Below are 16,862 nucleotides of genomic sequence, written 5' to 3'. Positions count from 1 at the left end.
AGCCTGATGGAGTTAAATACTGAGGTTCAGATCTGTAAGAGGCGGACTTTTAAGAAGTCTCTGAAGCTACTATAGAGAATATAAGATGAATATTCTCATGCCTACAGCGACACTTCTAGGAAGTCTCTGAAATTTCGAAGGCTCCAACAATTCAAAGCCCGTACACGCCAAGCCCTGGTTTTTATATTGATAAATTATTTAAGCATTTTGTTTCTTGCATATTTATGAATGAAAAAAAACATGTGATTTTATTTTGCATCCCCCACTCACACCGTACTTGTATGCTCTTTCTGTTTTATCTCCTTCCGCCTGTTCTATTTTTAATTTTTTTTTTTTGTTTTGTTTGTTAAAAGCAAAGCGATAGATTTTTACAAATTTGGTTTTTACACTCTTCTTTTGCTTTTGTTTCGTTTTTATAATTCGACTAGAAATATATTATTATTATTATTATTTTAGTTTTTATTTATGTTTTCGTAGTGTTTTAAAATTGCATAAATGTTCAACAAATAGTTTGTTAGGCTTATCTTTTAATTGAAATTTGATTTTCAATCATTTATTTAAGTTACCTTTTAGATTTAATATATTTATATATTTATATGTAGAGTAATAAACGCTGCGCATATTTATTTAAACATTTACTTTACTTACTCTATACACAAAAAACTTTAAATCACAACTACATGCTAGTTTAAAAAAAATTAAGGTTTTTCTTTTTGTTAAAAAAAAAAGTTTACTTAGTTTTATTTAAAATGTGCTGCATAGCAATAAGCAATAATTGTTAATTCGTTTATTATTTATTTATTTATGTAATTTATTTAATCCATTTGAGAATCGCTTGTAATGCATATATATATATATATATATATATATATATATATATATATATATATATATATATATATATATATATATATATATATATATATATATATATATATATATATATATATATATATATATATATATATATATATATATGTAGGTATGTTTATAATCGAAGTACTAGACTAAGACACGCACACATAGACGAACATTTCAAGTTACTTTTATGTATTTACAAATGCTTATTAAGCTGTTATTAATAATATATATATACTACATACATATATATATTTATAGATTTTTAGTTGATGTACTTTTCTGTTAGCCATGAAAAATAGAAAATGCTCTTCGCATGCTCGCATATTTCTAAAAAGCATTTCGCACAACTTTATTACGATTCCATTGCTATGTACAATACAAAGCGTTTGTTTTTGTTTTTATTTCTAATACTATTTCAAATTGTTTGCTTTTCAATTAAATAATAATGTATGTGCAAAAAGTACGCTTAGCTTTAGTCGCAAAACTCTTCACTGGTACTAAATACAATCAAATAATCACTAAAATATACTAAAATATAAAAAAAAAAATATTGAAAAAAAAGTTGAATGCATAGAGAAACATGAAACAAACATTATTTACGCATAGCTTAGAAGCTAGGCGCTGCCACGCCCATCCCCGATGCGGCGATATCGGCGCTATCGATATCGCTCACATATACCCACCCAAATTACAGAGAAATTCTAGTTCCGGCCAGGAACCCGTTTCTGCTCAGTTGGTGAACAGAAAGGGTCCCAGCGACCCTCAAACCATCGGGGGCTTTATATCTACCAGAGCACTGTGGTGATCCAGCCCTGGGCTGGGTGCCGATGCGCCCACCAAATGGTGATGGTGGTGATGATGCAGATGCGCGTGCGGATGCGATTGCTGCTGTTGTTGTTGCTGCTGCTGCTGCTGTTGTTGTTGTTGCTGTTGTTGTTGCTGCTGCTGCTGTTGCTGCTGATGTTGCTGCTGATGTTGGGGCAACATTTGCTGCTGCTGTTGCTGCTGCTGGTGGAGCATCACCGGCGAGCCGCCCGCGGCGACCATCTGGTGCGACGTGGCCAGGTGCAGGCCGCCACCCAGCAGGCTGCTGGGCGTGCTGGCCGAGCCATGGTGGGAGGTCGGGGTGCCGGGATGGCTGCTACCGCTGCTGCCACCCCCGCCGCCACCGGCGCCACCACCACCGCCCACGTTTGGATTGCCACTGGTCGCGCCGCCAAGCCCATTCGACTCACCCGACTGATTGGCCGCCTCCTCAGAGTCGCTGCACGACTCCGAGGAGCCCTTCTTAATGCCATTCGGAGCGGTGCCGTTGTGCGTCTTCACATGCTTCGCCAGATGGTCGCTGCGCATGAAACGCTTGTTGCAAACGGGGCATGCGAAGCGCTTCTCGCCCGTGTGCGTGCGCAAATGGCGCTGCAACTCGTCGGAGCGCGTGAAGCGCTTGCCACAAAACAGCCAATTGCATACGAATGGCCGCTCGCCGGTGTGCCAGCGCAGATGCGCCTTTAGGTGCGACGTTTTGCCGTACACCTTGCCACAGCCGGGTATGTGGCACGAATGGATGTTCTTCTTGCGCAGATGCACTCCGGCGGGCCCCAAACGCTCCGCCTCCTGGCAATTCGGGCAGTCGCAGGTGGCGCGACCCGCATAGCGTCGCTGCGACCTGGGCGACGGAGTCGATGGGGTCGAGGCCTGTGGCGAGGCGGCCGTGGCCGCAGCCGATGGTGAGCTGTGCGGCAACGAAAATCCCCCGACACCCTGTCCTGGCAGCATACTCTTGTACGTATCCTGCAGCAGATGCTGTCCCGATCCCAGCAGATGGGCTGTATTGGATAGAGAATGAGAGAGAGCCGAGCTGTAATCGGTGCCCGCAGCCGCAGCGCTCGCATAGTTCGCCATGGTCGAGTGCATGCCAGCGGCCGCAGCGCTGCCCATGTCGAGCCAGCTGCCGGCGGCGGCTGCACTATGCATATCCCACCAGCCCGAGTTCACACTGGCCGCCTCGGCCGCCTTGTGAGCCGATGCGGTGACCGCAGCATTGAAGGGCCAATCGTACGGATGACGCGAATAGACGGAGCCAAAGGTGGCGCCCTCCACCTTGCCCAACAGACCCTGATGCATGTGATGCTGATCCGTTACCATGCCGCCGGTGGCGGTGCTCGTATTTGGGAAATATAAATCACTGCCATAGGCGCTGGCTGGACTGCTGACGGCGGCGCAGGATGAGGCGATTGGACGACTGTAAGGATAGATGCTACAAATTACTCACAGTTGTACAGCGCCTGTCTGCTAGAGAGGCGGCCTCCATGCTTACCTAGCGGTGATGTTCACCATCGTGTTGATGCTGCTGCTGCTGCCGCCGATGCTGGAGGGGAGGCTGCTACGAGAGCTGACCGAGCCCGAGCCACTTCCTGAGCCAGAAACGGAGCCACTCAAAGCGCTGCCGCTGCCGGAGGAGCTAGAGCTGGCGGCTGAGATGGCACAGGGCGAGTGCTGACCAGCACTGCTGCCACCGCCACCGCCACCTCCACCAGAGCTGTTGCTGCCCGCCGCCGTGGGCGAGGTGGGACTCTTCTTCCACGGATGAAAGCCTTTACCAACGGCTGCATCGGCCAGCGGAGGCGGCGATTTGTTCGACAGCTTATTGCATTGAGCCGCGAGCATGGCTAGCGGAGTTCCGCGCAGGCTGGGATGATCCTGCAATGGGATGCCAACAAATAGAAATACTTAGTTACAATTAAATAAACTGCTACTTATTAAGGACCTCAAGTCACTGCAAATAGTTCTCTCCCTATATACAAGTATATATATATATATATATATATATATATATATATATATATATATATATATATATATATATATACTTATTTATATATAAATATATTAAAATATATTCTCTTCAATATTATTTAATTTATTAAACATTTTCGGTACATTTCGATATCAAGCCCTCCACATGTAGAAAACTATTCATGCTTTCCTGGAAGTGTGTATTTCGAGAGTTAATTTCTTCTCATATGCGAAAACTTGCTACGAGTATTGGCGTGGGAACATGGCAGCCACATTTCTTAATTAACTTTGTGCGAAACTCGAAATTATTTAAATACAAATTAGTGCTCAATTTCGCTTCCTGTCGGCGGCTCCATTTCTAATATCAGCCGCCGCCAACGCCGAACCCTCGAAATTAATTCGCTACGTAAATCAAAACTTGCTTTATGAGCCCGTTTTTGTTGTTTTTTTTCTCTTTAACGCTCGGGCTTTTGTTGCGCAGTTTTATGTGCGAGTATGTGTGTCCGTTGCCCAAAAAGCCGAAACTTATTTTCATTTGATTTATAATGCAAGACAATGCAGACGCCTCGACTGAGGCCACCGCAACTTGTTCCCGGGCCTTAGGAAGTCATTAAAGTCCTTGGCCAGGCGATTTGTTGTCTTTGCGCAAGCCGCGAACCAAAACTAATTTTCAATTCCGCTTTGTCTAGCAGCAGCGCCATAAATTCTGACACTTGTGTGCGTCTAAGACCTGTTCAGATGCTGTAATTAGTTTGAGGAGCTCGACAGGAGTTTGACGTGCGATTTCAACACAGCAGGGAACTATTATTATGTTACCATATACATGGTGATGGAATTAAAGATAAAAGTGAACTTTTTGCAAATATATACAATATAGTATATATAAGTCAAGTGTAAGAAGTATATTTTATATTTTATAATATTATCTATAAATATAAAATATCGATTATATTAGGAATTACTCGTATATAACAAGTAATAAATTATGTGTGTTCAAGAACATTAAGAACACGAACGTGAAAATTCACGTCCCATATTCAAGGATTAACTCAATTCCGTTTCTAATGAATTGAAATAGGATTTAAAACGAAATTTTTAATACTTTTTCACTGGCATATCATCAACTTGGCTGACCAAATTGGTTTCTTTGTGTGCTCGCCTGAACGGACCCCATTAAAGCGATTGTATCGTGTTGTTGAAGTACGTCTGAACCTAGCCTAATGCGCACTCTTGTACCCAGTATCTCTGCTCACTGCTCTCGCACTTCGGCTATGGCTCTGCCTCACGCTCTGTGTGTGCGTTGGCGTCGCTCATAATTGCGCCTCAATTGCCGCAACGATGGCTTGATTGACGACGGTCGGGGAACAATTCCGATTTTGTGATCCTCATCAAACATATTTCGTGCCCGAATGAGTGCCTTCAAATTATCCCAGACTCTCGCTTTGATTGCCTGCATGGCCAACAGCTGTTGCTTTTGCCCGTGCCCGCAAAAATTGTCAACACACGGCCTAAACCTACACCAGCAGTAGCCGAACTGGCAGGCAGGCAGTAAGTAAAAGTTGTCGGGCAAGTCAACAACTATTCCAATAACAGCCTCCAATGCCTATCCGCTGCCCCCTTCCTATACACGTACTATGCTATATACAAGTATTGTATCGTGCGGTCCGACTCGGCACGGCCCGCCCAGTAGTCGAAATCAAAGTCAAGTGGTTGCCCCGTTGTGGCTGCCCAAAAATTAAGTTAATAGTTTAGACCAACTGAGCTGAGCTTCTCTGTGCAAATGCAACTTCAACTGCAACTGCAACTGCAGCTCGACAGCAATTTACAGTTGGTCGTTTCAGTTTTCTTCTTTTTTTTACCGTTGCCTGCTGCCTGCTGCCTGCCACCGTCTAACATTCAACTTGGCCAAATTGATGGGGGGAGGGCAACCGGCAATCAGGCAAAAAGCAGAAAAGCAGAAAAGCGCAAAACCAAAAAGGAAGATGTGATGGTCGCGCTCTCTGCGCGGAAGCTGCTATTTGCAAATAATTGCATGCAATCGCTTGACGGCAACAGCAACAGCAACAGTAACAGTAACAACAACATCAGCACTAGGCAGTAGGCAATAGCAGTAGCGCCCTACTGCCCACCAGTAAGCGATAAAAGCCAACCAGCCAGTGAGTCCAACAACTCGGCCAGTTTTCTATGCCAGCTGTTTCCGCATTGCAGTCGTCGTCTTCGCCATCGTCGACTGTGATTTGCCGCAATTGTGCGAGTAGCGCTTGATTTTTCCACATTTTTCCGTAGCTGATTTTTTTTTAAGTTTTCAGGTTTTCTGTTTTCGGTTTTTCGGTATTTGACTGCCATCTACTGCCTTTACTAATCTGCAACTCACGCCCCACTCTTCTGATTAGCTGACTGATTAACAAGTAGCCAAAGAGTTTCGGGTGCGGCGATTGACTCTGCCCGGTGCTTTCCTCCTGTGCTATATGGGACAGGTGCGGGCTAGCTGCCTGACTGGCTGCCTGGCTGACTGGCTGACTGGCTGCCTTGGTGGCTCGTAATGACATTGCAGGCCGTCAGAGAAGATCAACGCCGAAGTGGCACGAAGTCGTGAGCAGAGGCAGAACAATGAATATAGAGTATTCTGAAGACAACTACTCGCTTGTTGCTCGTTGCTCGTTGCTCTCTGCTCGCTGACCGAACTTAATTGGAGCAATTTCGACGTCGTGCAACTGCGCGTATGAGTAATGGCGTTTATGTGAGCCAACTTGTTCCTACGAGTACAGCCTACCTACCTACCTACCTACCTACCTACTTACATGCATACATACATGCATGCCCTATATGCATGTACGAGTATCTGTGTTTGTACGTGGCATGAAAATTATACAAAATAATATCAAGCACTCACTCAGTCAGTCAGCCAGCCAGCCAGCCAGCCAGCCATTCGGGTCAGCGCAAATACGAGTAGAGGCACAAGTTGATTTGATTAATCGATTAGCATTATACCTTTTATGGGGCAGTGTCTACCCTTTTTGTAATTACCAAGCACAAAGAGTTCTTGTTGCACTTTATAAGCATATAGGAACATATCCGTACATATGTCGAATTAATTGTTTTTCTATTTTTGTTTATTTATAGAGTTAAGTATGTTACTTTTCAGTGATAAGTATGTCTGATCCCATGGCCAGAGAAGACAGAGTCAAATGGCTGTACTTTAGATATTCCCAATTAACACGACTCCCGCAGAAGCTTAAACGATGTAATGGAATAAAATATCAAATCAAGAATGATTTGGCACCAAGTTAAGGGAAGGTCGTCAATGAGTTAGCAAAAGCGTTTATAGTACTAGAGGAGGTAATATTTCCAAAAACACAGTAGCTGTAGGGAACTCCTTATTAATGATATTTCCCGTTCCCCTTTCAAGTTGATGCTCTTCTCCAGATGCTTTAAATACCGGATTGTGGTAACTTCTTATCAGGAGCTTCTCTCAGAAGTATGGCAAGACAACAACAACAACTCTAGACTCTAAGCACCTGACGCGGTCCAATTGAATAAATAAATTTGTAAATTGGTAAATCTTCATAAATATTGGCAGTAATATGCGTCAATTTCGCGGACCACAACATACGATAAACATACGATAAGTAAGCGTAACAGCTAGAAACAATAACAATAATAATAATAAAAACAACAACAACAAACAGTCCCTGGAAACCTGCGTGCACCATAGGGGGCGCCACTGGCGCCAGCCAGACGTCGCGCTAAATGAGCGCAGCGAGCCACTGCAACGCCCCAAACTTGTGGCCGCGGCGTAGGATCCACACACATATACATGCTTACATACATATACAAATATAGGTATACATACATATATAGGAGTATATGAATAATGAATTGTTTTCCAATTTGTGTCGCTGCGCATTGTGCTGCAACAGCAGCAGAGGCAACACAATAGCGCTGCTCGAAAACAATCATGCACCTTGGTGGCGATACCCGGTGATGATGGGTCTATAGTTCCTCTCTCTCTCTCTCTCTCTCTCTCTCTCTCTCTCTCTCACTCTCTCACTCCCTTTACCCTCATCATGCACTTGCCGGCTGAACATCAAAGCCCGAAGAGTCTCAGCCACATCGAATTTAGATTTTTCACGTTTTTATTGTTGTTGCCGCCACGCTGCTGACAGTGCAACGTTGCACTCTTGACCGTTGTCACTTGCTACCTCTCCCCCTCTCTCTCTCTCTCTCTCTCTCTCTCTCTCTATCTCTTTCTCTGTCTTTCTCCCTTACTTTGTATGTGCTCTGACTGCCCCCGCTTCCTCACCACTCACTGTAAATCATTAGCAACGACACCTGCTGTGAAAATTATGACACCGCCTCCGATTGATGTTCCCAACTTGTTGCCGCTATCGCACAAAAGGTGCTGAACCTGCAGCGCCGTCGCTGATAGCGCCCGCTGTGCAACATTGTCGGCATGCGTGTGTATGTGTGTGTGTGTGAGTGCAACGGATGGCCTGCTGTGTTGGCCGAATTTGTTTAGGCCCGGCTGCGCATTTGAATCGCTTTGTAAAATGTCATTTAACTGTTTTAATTAGGCAAATGCATTTGTTCTAATTTCCTTAGATTTGTTGTCTCTGATTTTTGTTGGTTTCTCTTCGTCGGTCCCCTTTTGTCTGCCCACACTGCTGTATACACTGCTTTTGCCAAGGAACGAGATGTAGGGAGCGGTGGGGAGGAGGCGAGCACAAACGAGCCGCCGTTGCGACCACCAAGCGCTACTGGCAGCAAGTCATTATGTGCTGATATTCCAAAGGTGCTGGCCCTTTACGGCACAACTTTGCCGCCAAAGCGAAAGTACCTCAATTACATGCTTCAAACTTCAAAAACTAGATAGAGAGCACTATTAGCCGAACTCGGTGCAAACTTTTCAATGAGCCAAACAAAACACTTGATCAATTTTTGTTAACACTGTCAGCCATTACATTTAAAAAAAAAAAACAATCAAAGGCACATGATAACTACAAGTATAGTTTAAGCAGAATTAGAAATAAGTACTAAAAACAAGCTCATACTTTATATTCAGAGTGATCTGTACGAATAGGCAACATTTTCTATTCTACAATTTGAGTTAATATTTGAAAATGAATTCTTTAACTCTTAGTGCAAATTAACTTTTTTATAATAATTGTATACGTTTATAACAAAATACAAGTATTAGATGCATCTTAAAATAAATTTTTTATAAAATCTATTTTGGTGTATTTAACTCAATTTTCAATTAGTTTTTATGTTTCATCTATTTTGTTGTATTCAACAAATATTGGCATTACTTCTTTTTAATTATAACTAGCAACCAATATTTTTGTCTGAACTAAACTGAACTGCATTCTACTATATAGTATGTATATATTTTTGAGCTGCTTAATATTTGCGAAAACACATGCCTGTCCGAACTTTGTCGGCCAGTGTGGCAGACATCATTTAGGCCATCAAATTTTCGACAACTTTAAAACTGCAGTTGCCGCACAACGGCGCCAAAAACAAAACTTTAAATTGCGGCAAACGGCGCGAAACAACAACAACATGCATATGGGCCCATTGAGGCTACCCGAATACGCGACCGCAAAGGATGAGCCGCACGGACAGACACAAGTCGCAGCCGCAGTCGGAGTCGGAGTCGGAGTCTCAGTCGCACAATTTCATTGGCAATTAAAAAGTTCATTGGTTTTATTTAAGCCAACAACGTTGGACAGTCAGAAGTGGCAGTGGCAGTGGCGGTGGCGGTGGCACTGGAAGTGGAAGTGGCAGCAACACAACAGTCAGCAGTTAGCAGTAGGCAGTAAGCAGTCAGCCGGCAGTTGTGGTTGCAACCGCAGGGCACTTGCAGAGTCCATGTGAAGGACGCGAGACTCTGACTCTGACTCCGACTCCGACGCCGCTGCTTCGGACTCTCGACTTTAGCCATTAGCATGTAAAGTGTAAACTAATGGGTTTGATTTCGGTTACCGGCCAGGGCTCAGAAATTAAAAGCAGCGTGGGAACGTGGCGTAGAAAATTCATTTTGCCAGACGCGTTCGCCAAGTTTATTAAAAGGGAAAAAAATCACAACAAAACAAAAAGAACAAAACAGTATTCTGGTTGCTTCTGCTGGCTGCTGGTCGGCAAATATTAAGTAGCCTGGTCAGACCTGGGCTCTGGACGAGCGAGCGCTTTTAATTTTCTTATACTATATACATATATACGTATATGCTTCGCAGCTTCTCAACTTTGTCTTAGGCCTCCTCGCCACAGAGTTCCTTGGAAAAATGCTGCATGAAGAAGGAGCGAGCAAGGCTTGGACATAAGTAAGCCATACACGAAAACTCATTAACAATGACGCAGCAACCGCGGCAGTGGGCCCCAAAAATACATACAACAACAACAACAATAACTTGCAGCAGCAACAAAAATTAATGGAGTTTCCAAAGCGCAGACTTTTTCATCATAATTTTTTTTGTATACGTATTTTTATTTTATTTTTTATTTTGCGTTATCTGCAAGACGTAGTGTTCACTGTTGCTGTTGTTGTTGTTGGTGTTGCTGCTGCTGCTTTTTATTATTTATTATTTTTGCGAAATCTTAAAAAACGTAGCAAGCAGCAGCAGCTCAAGTCTGCAGATAATTACGCGAACGCTCGAAGAACGATGACGATGACGATGGTGGTGGTGGCGGTGGTGTTGGTGGCGGTGATGGCGATGGCAATGACGAGAACGTGGAAGATGAGGACGAAAGCCAATATATTGAAGTTGGGGATCGTTTTGTAGCCATAACCCAAATTGATGAAGTGCATTAAAGTGTCTTTAATGTGCGGCGTCGACGAGCGGCAATAACAACAACAACAACAACAACATGCTCAAGAATATGCTTTTAATTTACGAAATGCTTTAATTTTATTTTCATGCCACACGTTGTTGCTGCTGCTGTTGTTGTTGTTATTGTTGCTGTTGTTGCTACGGCCTGTTCATTAGGCCTGGCAAGCCAACGTAATTAGACGCGCTTCATCAGCGTCACTCGCCCCCATTCCCCCCACTCCCCCACTGCCCCCCACACACCCGCACTCGCATTATTACTAAACTCGTAGCATACTTTTGTGCGCATTTTCAGTTTCAGAATTCACGCCCTCTTCTTTGGCCAATTTTGTAGTCTGCAAATGACCACGCTAAGTATAAAATGTCATGATTAACTGACCGCTCATTAATGCCACATGACATTTTTGGTCGCCACCCCATGGCCATTGGCCAAAGGCGACCATTGCCCGCAACCCTCACCCGCACTCTAGCGATGGAACGTTGGCATTTTTTGTTTTCGTTTCGGGTCACATTTAATGTGCCTCATATTGCAATTAATTTGAACTTTTGTGGCACTTAAATAGCAGACAAACAGCACTGGTAGCAGAGAGCCAGGCCAAAAGAGTTGCCAAGTTACTGAAGCCTATCAACATTTAGTAAGAGATAGAATAAGGGAGAGCCGAGGGGGCTAGAGAGGGTAGATGAAGTTAAATTTGAAGCTCGAGCATTGCCTGACTATAATTGGGGGTGATTATGTTTTAAATTACTTTAAATGGCTCTGAGGCTGCAAATTAATTTTTCAGCATTAGACTTCTGACTTAGAACCACACACAAGCGTACAAACGCACATTTACTTGCAATGACAGCATTAATATTTTTATAGTGTACTAAGTATAGAGATTTCTGTGCTGATTTTTTGTAAGCAACTGCATTGTCATTACCATTGTTCTTTTATTACGAGCTTTAAATTATTTAAACTTTTTATTTCAAATCCAACCAGGTTTTATATTTTCCTTTCCTTTTCTCAACATGTTCTATTTATTATACTGTTTCTCTATTTCAGTTTGTCTATTCAGCCTGTTCCTACTGGCCATGCTTATACTTTGTATTGCTCTCCAAAGATTTTGTTTTTGTTCAGTCCTATATTTTTGGAATATTCTTTATCGCCCTTCCAGCCTTTTTTCTTTCTCTCTTAAGATTCCATTTAGTTATTCACTTATTTAGTTTTTGTTTGTTACTGTTTTTAGAAGTACTACCCTTTCCATACTACTTCTCTTTGACTTTTTTTAAAACTTGTATTCCATTTGCTTGCTCTTGCTTTTGTGGTATTCCATTCGTACTTTCTTTGTCTCTCCATTTCTCCTAGCTCTTTCTCTCTCTCTCACACTCTCTCTCTCTCTCTCTCTCTCTCTCTCTCTCTCTCTCTCTTTCTGAATACACACAGCATTCTTTGTAATTATTTTTTGCTCTCTTTCGTTTTCTTTCTCCATTCCATTTCAGTTTCTCACCTGAATATTGCCTTATGAGTTTATGCCTGTTTCTCTAACTCCGTATCTCTCATTCTCTCATTCTCTCTCTCCCTCCGCTCTCTAAGTCTCCTTTGAGACTTACACAGCTTACACAGCAGTTGGCATAAAATATAATCCAATCTGAATTACGTGCTACAATCACACTACATTTAGGGACTGCTTAAAATGCTATAAACTTGGCTTAAACACTTGGGCCTGGCTAACAAATAAGCGGCGACAGCAATAACAATATCACCACAAATTCACGACGTCATTAGTAAACAAAAGCAACAACAACAACTACCACCACCACCACCACCACAATAATACCAGCCATTGCCAATTTGGCTCGCTCGTTTCTTAACCCCAACAAAAGGTATCAAGTTGAGGGCTTTTTGTTGCAGCCAATTGATGTTGTTGTGGTTGTTGTTGTTGCTGTTAATGTTAATGTTGTTAACTTTGGTTTCTTTTTTCTTGTACCCACGCGTTCGGTTCGGTTGAGGGTGTTTTGTATAACTCTCATGCAAAATAGCGACGGCAGTTGAAAAAATGAAGCGTTGGAAAAATCAACTCAATCAAACTACTCGGTCGGCGATTTGCGAAACCTGCCCGACGTCGCGACGATCAAGCGAGCCAAGCCAAGCCAGGCCAGGCCAGGCCAAGCCAGAAACCAGCGGAGATACTCTCGCCTACAGTAAGGAAGTGGGGAAGGGAGGGAGGGGGAGGGGGGCTTGGGGGCAACCATAACTATGGTCATAAGGCAGCGGCTAATAAACGTAATTGAATGGCAACAATTTGCGGCGCAGCCACGTTTTGCACTTTGCGACTTTGTGACTTGCGGCCGCGACCGCGACGAGGTCTGAAGGCCTTGACAGCACTTTGGAGCCGAGTTCCAGGCATCTCTCGAACTGTTCATATTATATTACACTAGTACTATATGTTCATGCCTACATAGTACTTGCTGCTTGTAGATATTTCTTGTGATTATTTGCATCATTCACGCGCCATATAATTTATGCATTTATGTGCGCGCTTTCATTGCGGCAATTAAACCAAATTAATTGAATTATGTGAGGCTTGTAGGTGTTGTTGTGCTTGCTGTTGTTGCTGTTGTAGCTCCTGTTCATTCTGCATTCACGTGTTATTGTTGTTAGTGTTATTATTATTGTTGTTTGGCTGTTGCCACAGCTGCCGTGGTCGTAGCCACTGCCACTTTTTAAACGTCAGTTTGCATGTCTCGCCAACGAAATGTCTGCAAGCTAATTTGAGAAAATAAAACAGTAAAAAAAACAACAACATTTGCCGCAGGCTGCAACAACAACAACAACCACAGCAGCAGCAGCAATAATAATAACAGCGACTACTGCTATATTCTAAATACAAAGCAAAACCCAGAAGACATTAAAAATGCAAACAAAATTGTTTATTCCTTTTTATATTATGTGCCAACTCACAACTCAGGCAAATAATAATACAAGTAATAATATTCATGGCATAGACGAATACTTGATGCGCTCCAAGCAACGCAATTCATTTTAATTCCATTCATCCAAGCATTTCAATTCATTAAAAAATGTAGAAAATAAATAACATTTGACTTTTTCGGAACGATTTATATTTCATGTGTTTAGATCAAGGACCATTTACTTACGAAAAATATCTTAGGGTTTTCAAAACAAAACCACCCACCAGTCATGCAAATTGTAGGAACTTCACATTAGAAAAGTTTCAATTCACAAAACGCACCTCTTTTTAGAGCATTATCAAGCAATCGTCACTAAGCAAATACTTGTAGTCTCACAAAATCATTAGAACTGACCGCTTTTATGATTCACAATAAAATGCCTAATAATAATGGTAAATACTCCATAAAAGTGATCTCAAATGATCTCCATTATTTGAATGATAGCAATAAACTGATCTAAATTACTCTAGAATACTAGAATAGTATGTAGCTTTTCAGCGCTCGTTTCAAAGCCATCTACACACTTCACTTAATGCGATCGCCACTGACCTAAATCGCTGATCTGTCAATTAACTTGCACTCGAATGACAACATTTTGATTTGTGGAAGGTTCGGAAAATTAAATTTCAACAAATGTCTAGCATATTATTGTAATGACGTGGAAAAAATGAAACTACCGCACTACTTCGTCTTGATATGTATTGTTCCGCTGAACTATAGAGTTGTTCGTTCCTATGCTAACTGCGATCACACCTTTATCAGATCATATGCATATGCTATATAGCTGCCACGATCTATTGGCGATAGGGCCGTTTTTGGCAAGCGCAGCCAAAATTCCAACATGCGAAATTAACATTTTTGAAACTTTTCAGTTGAAAGCTTAATTTTAACAAATATTTACACGAACAGATAGAATCTTTAGCTCATTTTGTTTATGGTATGAAAAATTTAAACGTCGCCGCAAGCTGTCGATGTTCATGTCGATGGTCAGGCAGCCACAGACGATGGTGATCGAGCGACGATATAGACGACGGAGCGTCGTCGAACAGCAGGGGAGGCAGTTGGGGAGAAGGGAGGAGGCGATGATGACGACGACGGCTGGCTGGTTCGCTGTTAGCTGCTCGCTCGCTGGCCAACCAACCAACCAGCCAGCCAGCCAGCCAGCCAGCCAGCCAACCAGTCATTTAGACAAGTCGACAAGTTAGTCAAGTCAAGTCAAGTCAGTCAGCCAAGCGCTCAGTACGTCAGTCACTCACTTAGTCAGTCAATGCGGATCGCTTGCATGTGTGTGTTTAACTGTGCTTGTGTATGTGTGTGCCTATGTGTGTGTGTGTGTGTGTGTAGGCGTGTGCAGCTGTGTGTCTTTATTAGCATAATGAGCTTGACTGAAAGCTCCACAGCTGATATGGAGAGAGCGCGACTTTATTTATTTCCATCCGTTCCAGTCTTTTGATTGATATTCGACAACAAATCAGGAGACTTGCACATATACTATGTACTTGTATGTATGTCTGTATGTCTGTATGTTAAAGCCGCTTAAGTAAACACAAAGTCGTGCAATTAGCACGAGCTTTCAGAGCAATCGGCCTACTGAGTGGCAGCCAACATTTGCATTCGTTTGACGTTTGTAGTTGCAAGTTTGGTGTTGCAAGTTGAAAGTTTGGTGAACACCAGCCATGGCGTGCTTGTGGCCTGCCACTTATTAAACACTCGTCACTTTTAATTAAAAGCCGCAGTGCCCGCTTCCTTTTTATAATGCACACACACACACTCACACAAACATTTATTCATATATATATATATGTATGTACATAAATAGTGAACACGTTCAAACGATTCGCGTTGACGTGCCAGCAAAGTGCAAAAATTTATAGCCCCAAATACCCACATACTCGCACATACATATGTACATATATACATGTAGTATGTATGTACATATGTATGTATGTATGTACTTGTGTGTTATGCAGGTACATGTGTGCACATGCATAAACGACGCCGAAGTTGGCATTTGATGGCGGAGGGAAAGGCAGGGTGGTGGCGACATGAGGGGGCCCGCTGAGGATATGGGGTTTACTGAGCTGGCATGCCACTGCAATTTGCAATTACCAGAAACACGCAGCAGTTTGCGGTACGACAGAGACAGTGTGTGTGAGACACACACACTTCTATAAATATACAGTGGAAATTGAATTTCGTAAATCTCACTCCTAATCCGTTAAATATTAAATTGCCAAGACATGGAATTGGTAACGAAATTCAGATGTTGTCTTCTAACTAGTCGAAATTCTTCAATCCTTTAGCAGATTCTGAATTATGTTTGCTTCTAACTCTTTTAATAACTTGAACTGTCCATCAGAAAAATAATAGATTTATTTGAAATTAAATTGAATTTACATTTGAAGAAATGTAATGCGAACATGTCTGTTCCAACATCGCTAGAAAAGCTGGTAAAAAAAAATACATTCACGAAACTGAAATACATATGTATGTTATTCGACGTTTGGAGAGTGCTCATAAAAATGTTTTCATATTCTTATTTCATTTATTTTGAACAACTTGACAATTTTTGGAATCATTAGACAAGAACAAAAATCACATTATATCTCGAAATGAACACTGGAAATTTTCCAGGAAATAAACAAAATACGGCATCTGGTTTATTGAGTTAGTGTTAAAGAATCATTTCTTTGAGATTTCTGTTCATCTATAATTGAAAATGGAATTGATAGACGATTTTTCAACATTTCAGTTGTAGTTTGCAAAAGGTACTTAAACGAACAAATGAATTGCTTGCTGATACCTGAAGACACAAAAGTGCCCTAAGCAATGCCTATTGATGTATTTATTGAATTTTTCATTTAGCCAGTCGCCACTGTACCGCACACAGAAGTTGCTACAACGGCATGTGGCATGGCAAAAGTTTTGCAATTAGAACACTTTCGCGTGGTTGGTTTTTAGCGCGGCTTTAGTTTAATGATAACACCGCAACAACGTCCATACAACAACAACAACAACAACGACGACGACTACAACAAAGACAGCACGAACAACGCCAAGAAGTGCTACTGCAATTGGAATTGGAATTGCGATTGCAGGCGCATGGTTGGCCCAAGTTCAACGCGTCGCATACTTGATGGGCGTGGCAGGAAACTAGCTTTTAAGTGTGTCTGCACACATCGAACAAAAAACGACAAAATTCTAATTCAAATTCAAATTCCAGTTCGGGCGAAAATCCATTTTGGCCAATTCACCGTTTTTGCCGGAATTGGTAACGCCGCTATTTGTTATTTTAGGCCAATGCAGAGCCGGGCCGGGCCGGACCGCATTGTATAGACCGAGAACGCGACCGAGAAGTGAAATAGTTTCGAAATCAAGTGCCCAAAACTGACGCGGCACAAACCTAAGGACTATACACACATATGT

General features: G+C 42.3%; 1 protein-coding gene across 2 annotated transcripts in view; it reads right to left on the bottom strand.

The window, feature by feature from the left end:
- Positions 1–1,609: 1,609 nt before the first annotated feature.
- Positions 1,610–16,862, bottom strand: part of LOC115628030 (transcription factor Sp9) — a 47,741-nt gene continuing 32,488 nt past the window's right edge. The window contains exons 2-3 of one of the 2 annotated variants that reach the window (XM_030523971.1): positions 3,179–3,561; positions 1,610–3,118 (exon numbers count right to left, since the gene is read on the bottom strand). In XM_030523971.1, the coding sequence (XP_030379831.1) occupies positions 1,624–3,118; positions 3,179–3,561 (1,878 nt within the window). In that variant the 3' untranslated portion in view covers positions 1,610–1,623. The remainder of the gene's footprint in view (positions 3,119–3,178; positions 3,562–16,862) is intronic. The other variant, XM_030523972.1, reaches the window with a different exon arrangement.

The sequence above is a fragment of the Scaptodrosophila lebanonensis genome, unplaced genomic scaffold, assembly GCF_003285725.1.
Source record: "Scaptodrosophila lebanonensis strain 11010-0011.00,11010-0021.00 unplaced genomic scaffold, SlebRS2 tig00000098-arrow-pilon, whole genome shotgun sequence".
Taxonomy (NCBI): Eukaryota; Metazoa; Arthropoda; class Insecta; order Diptera; family Drosophilidae; genus Scaptodrosophila; species Scaptodrosophila lebanonensis.
This window is presented reverse-complemented; position numbering and strand designations above follow the sequence as displayed.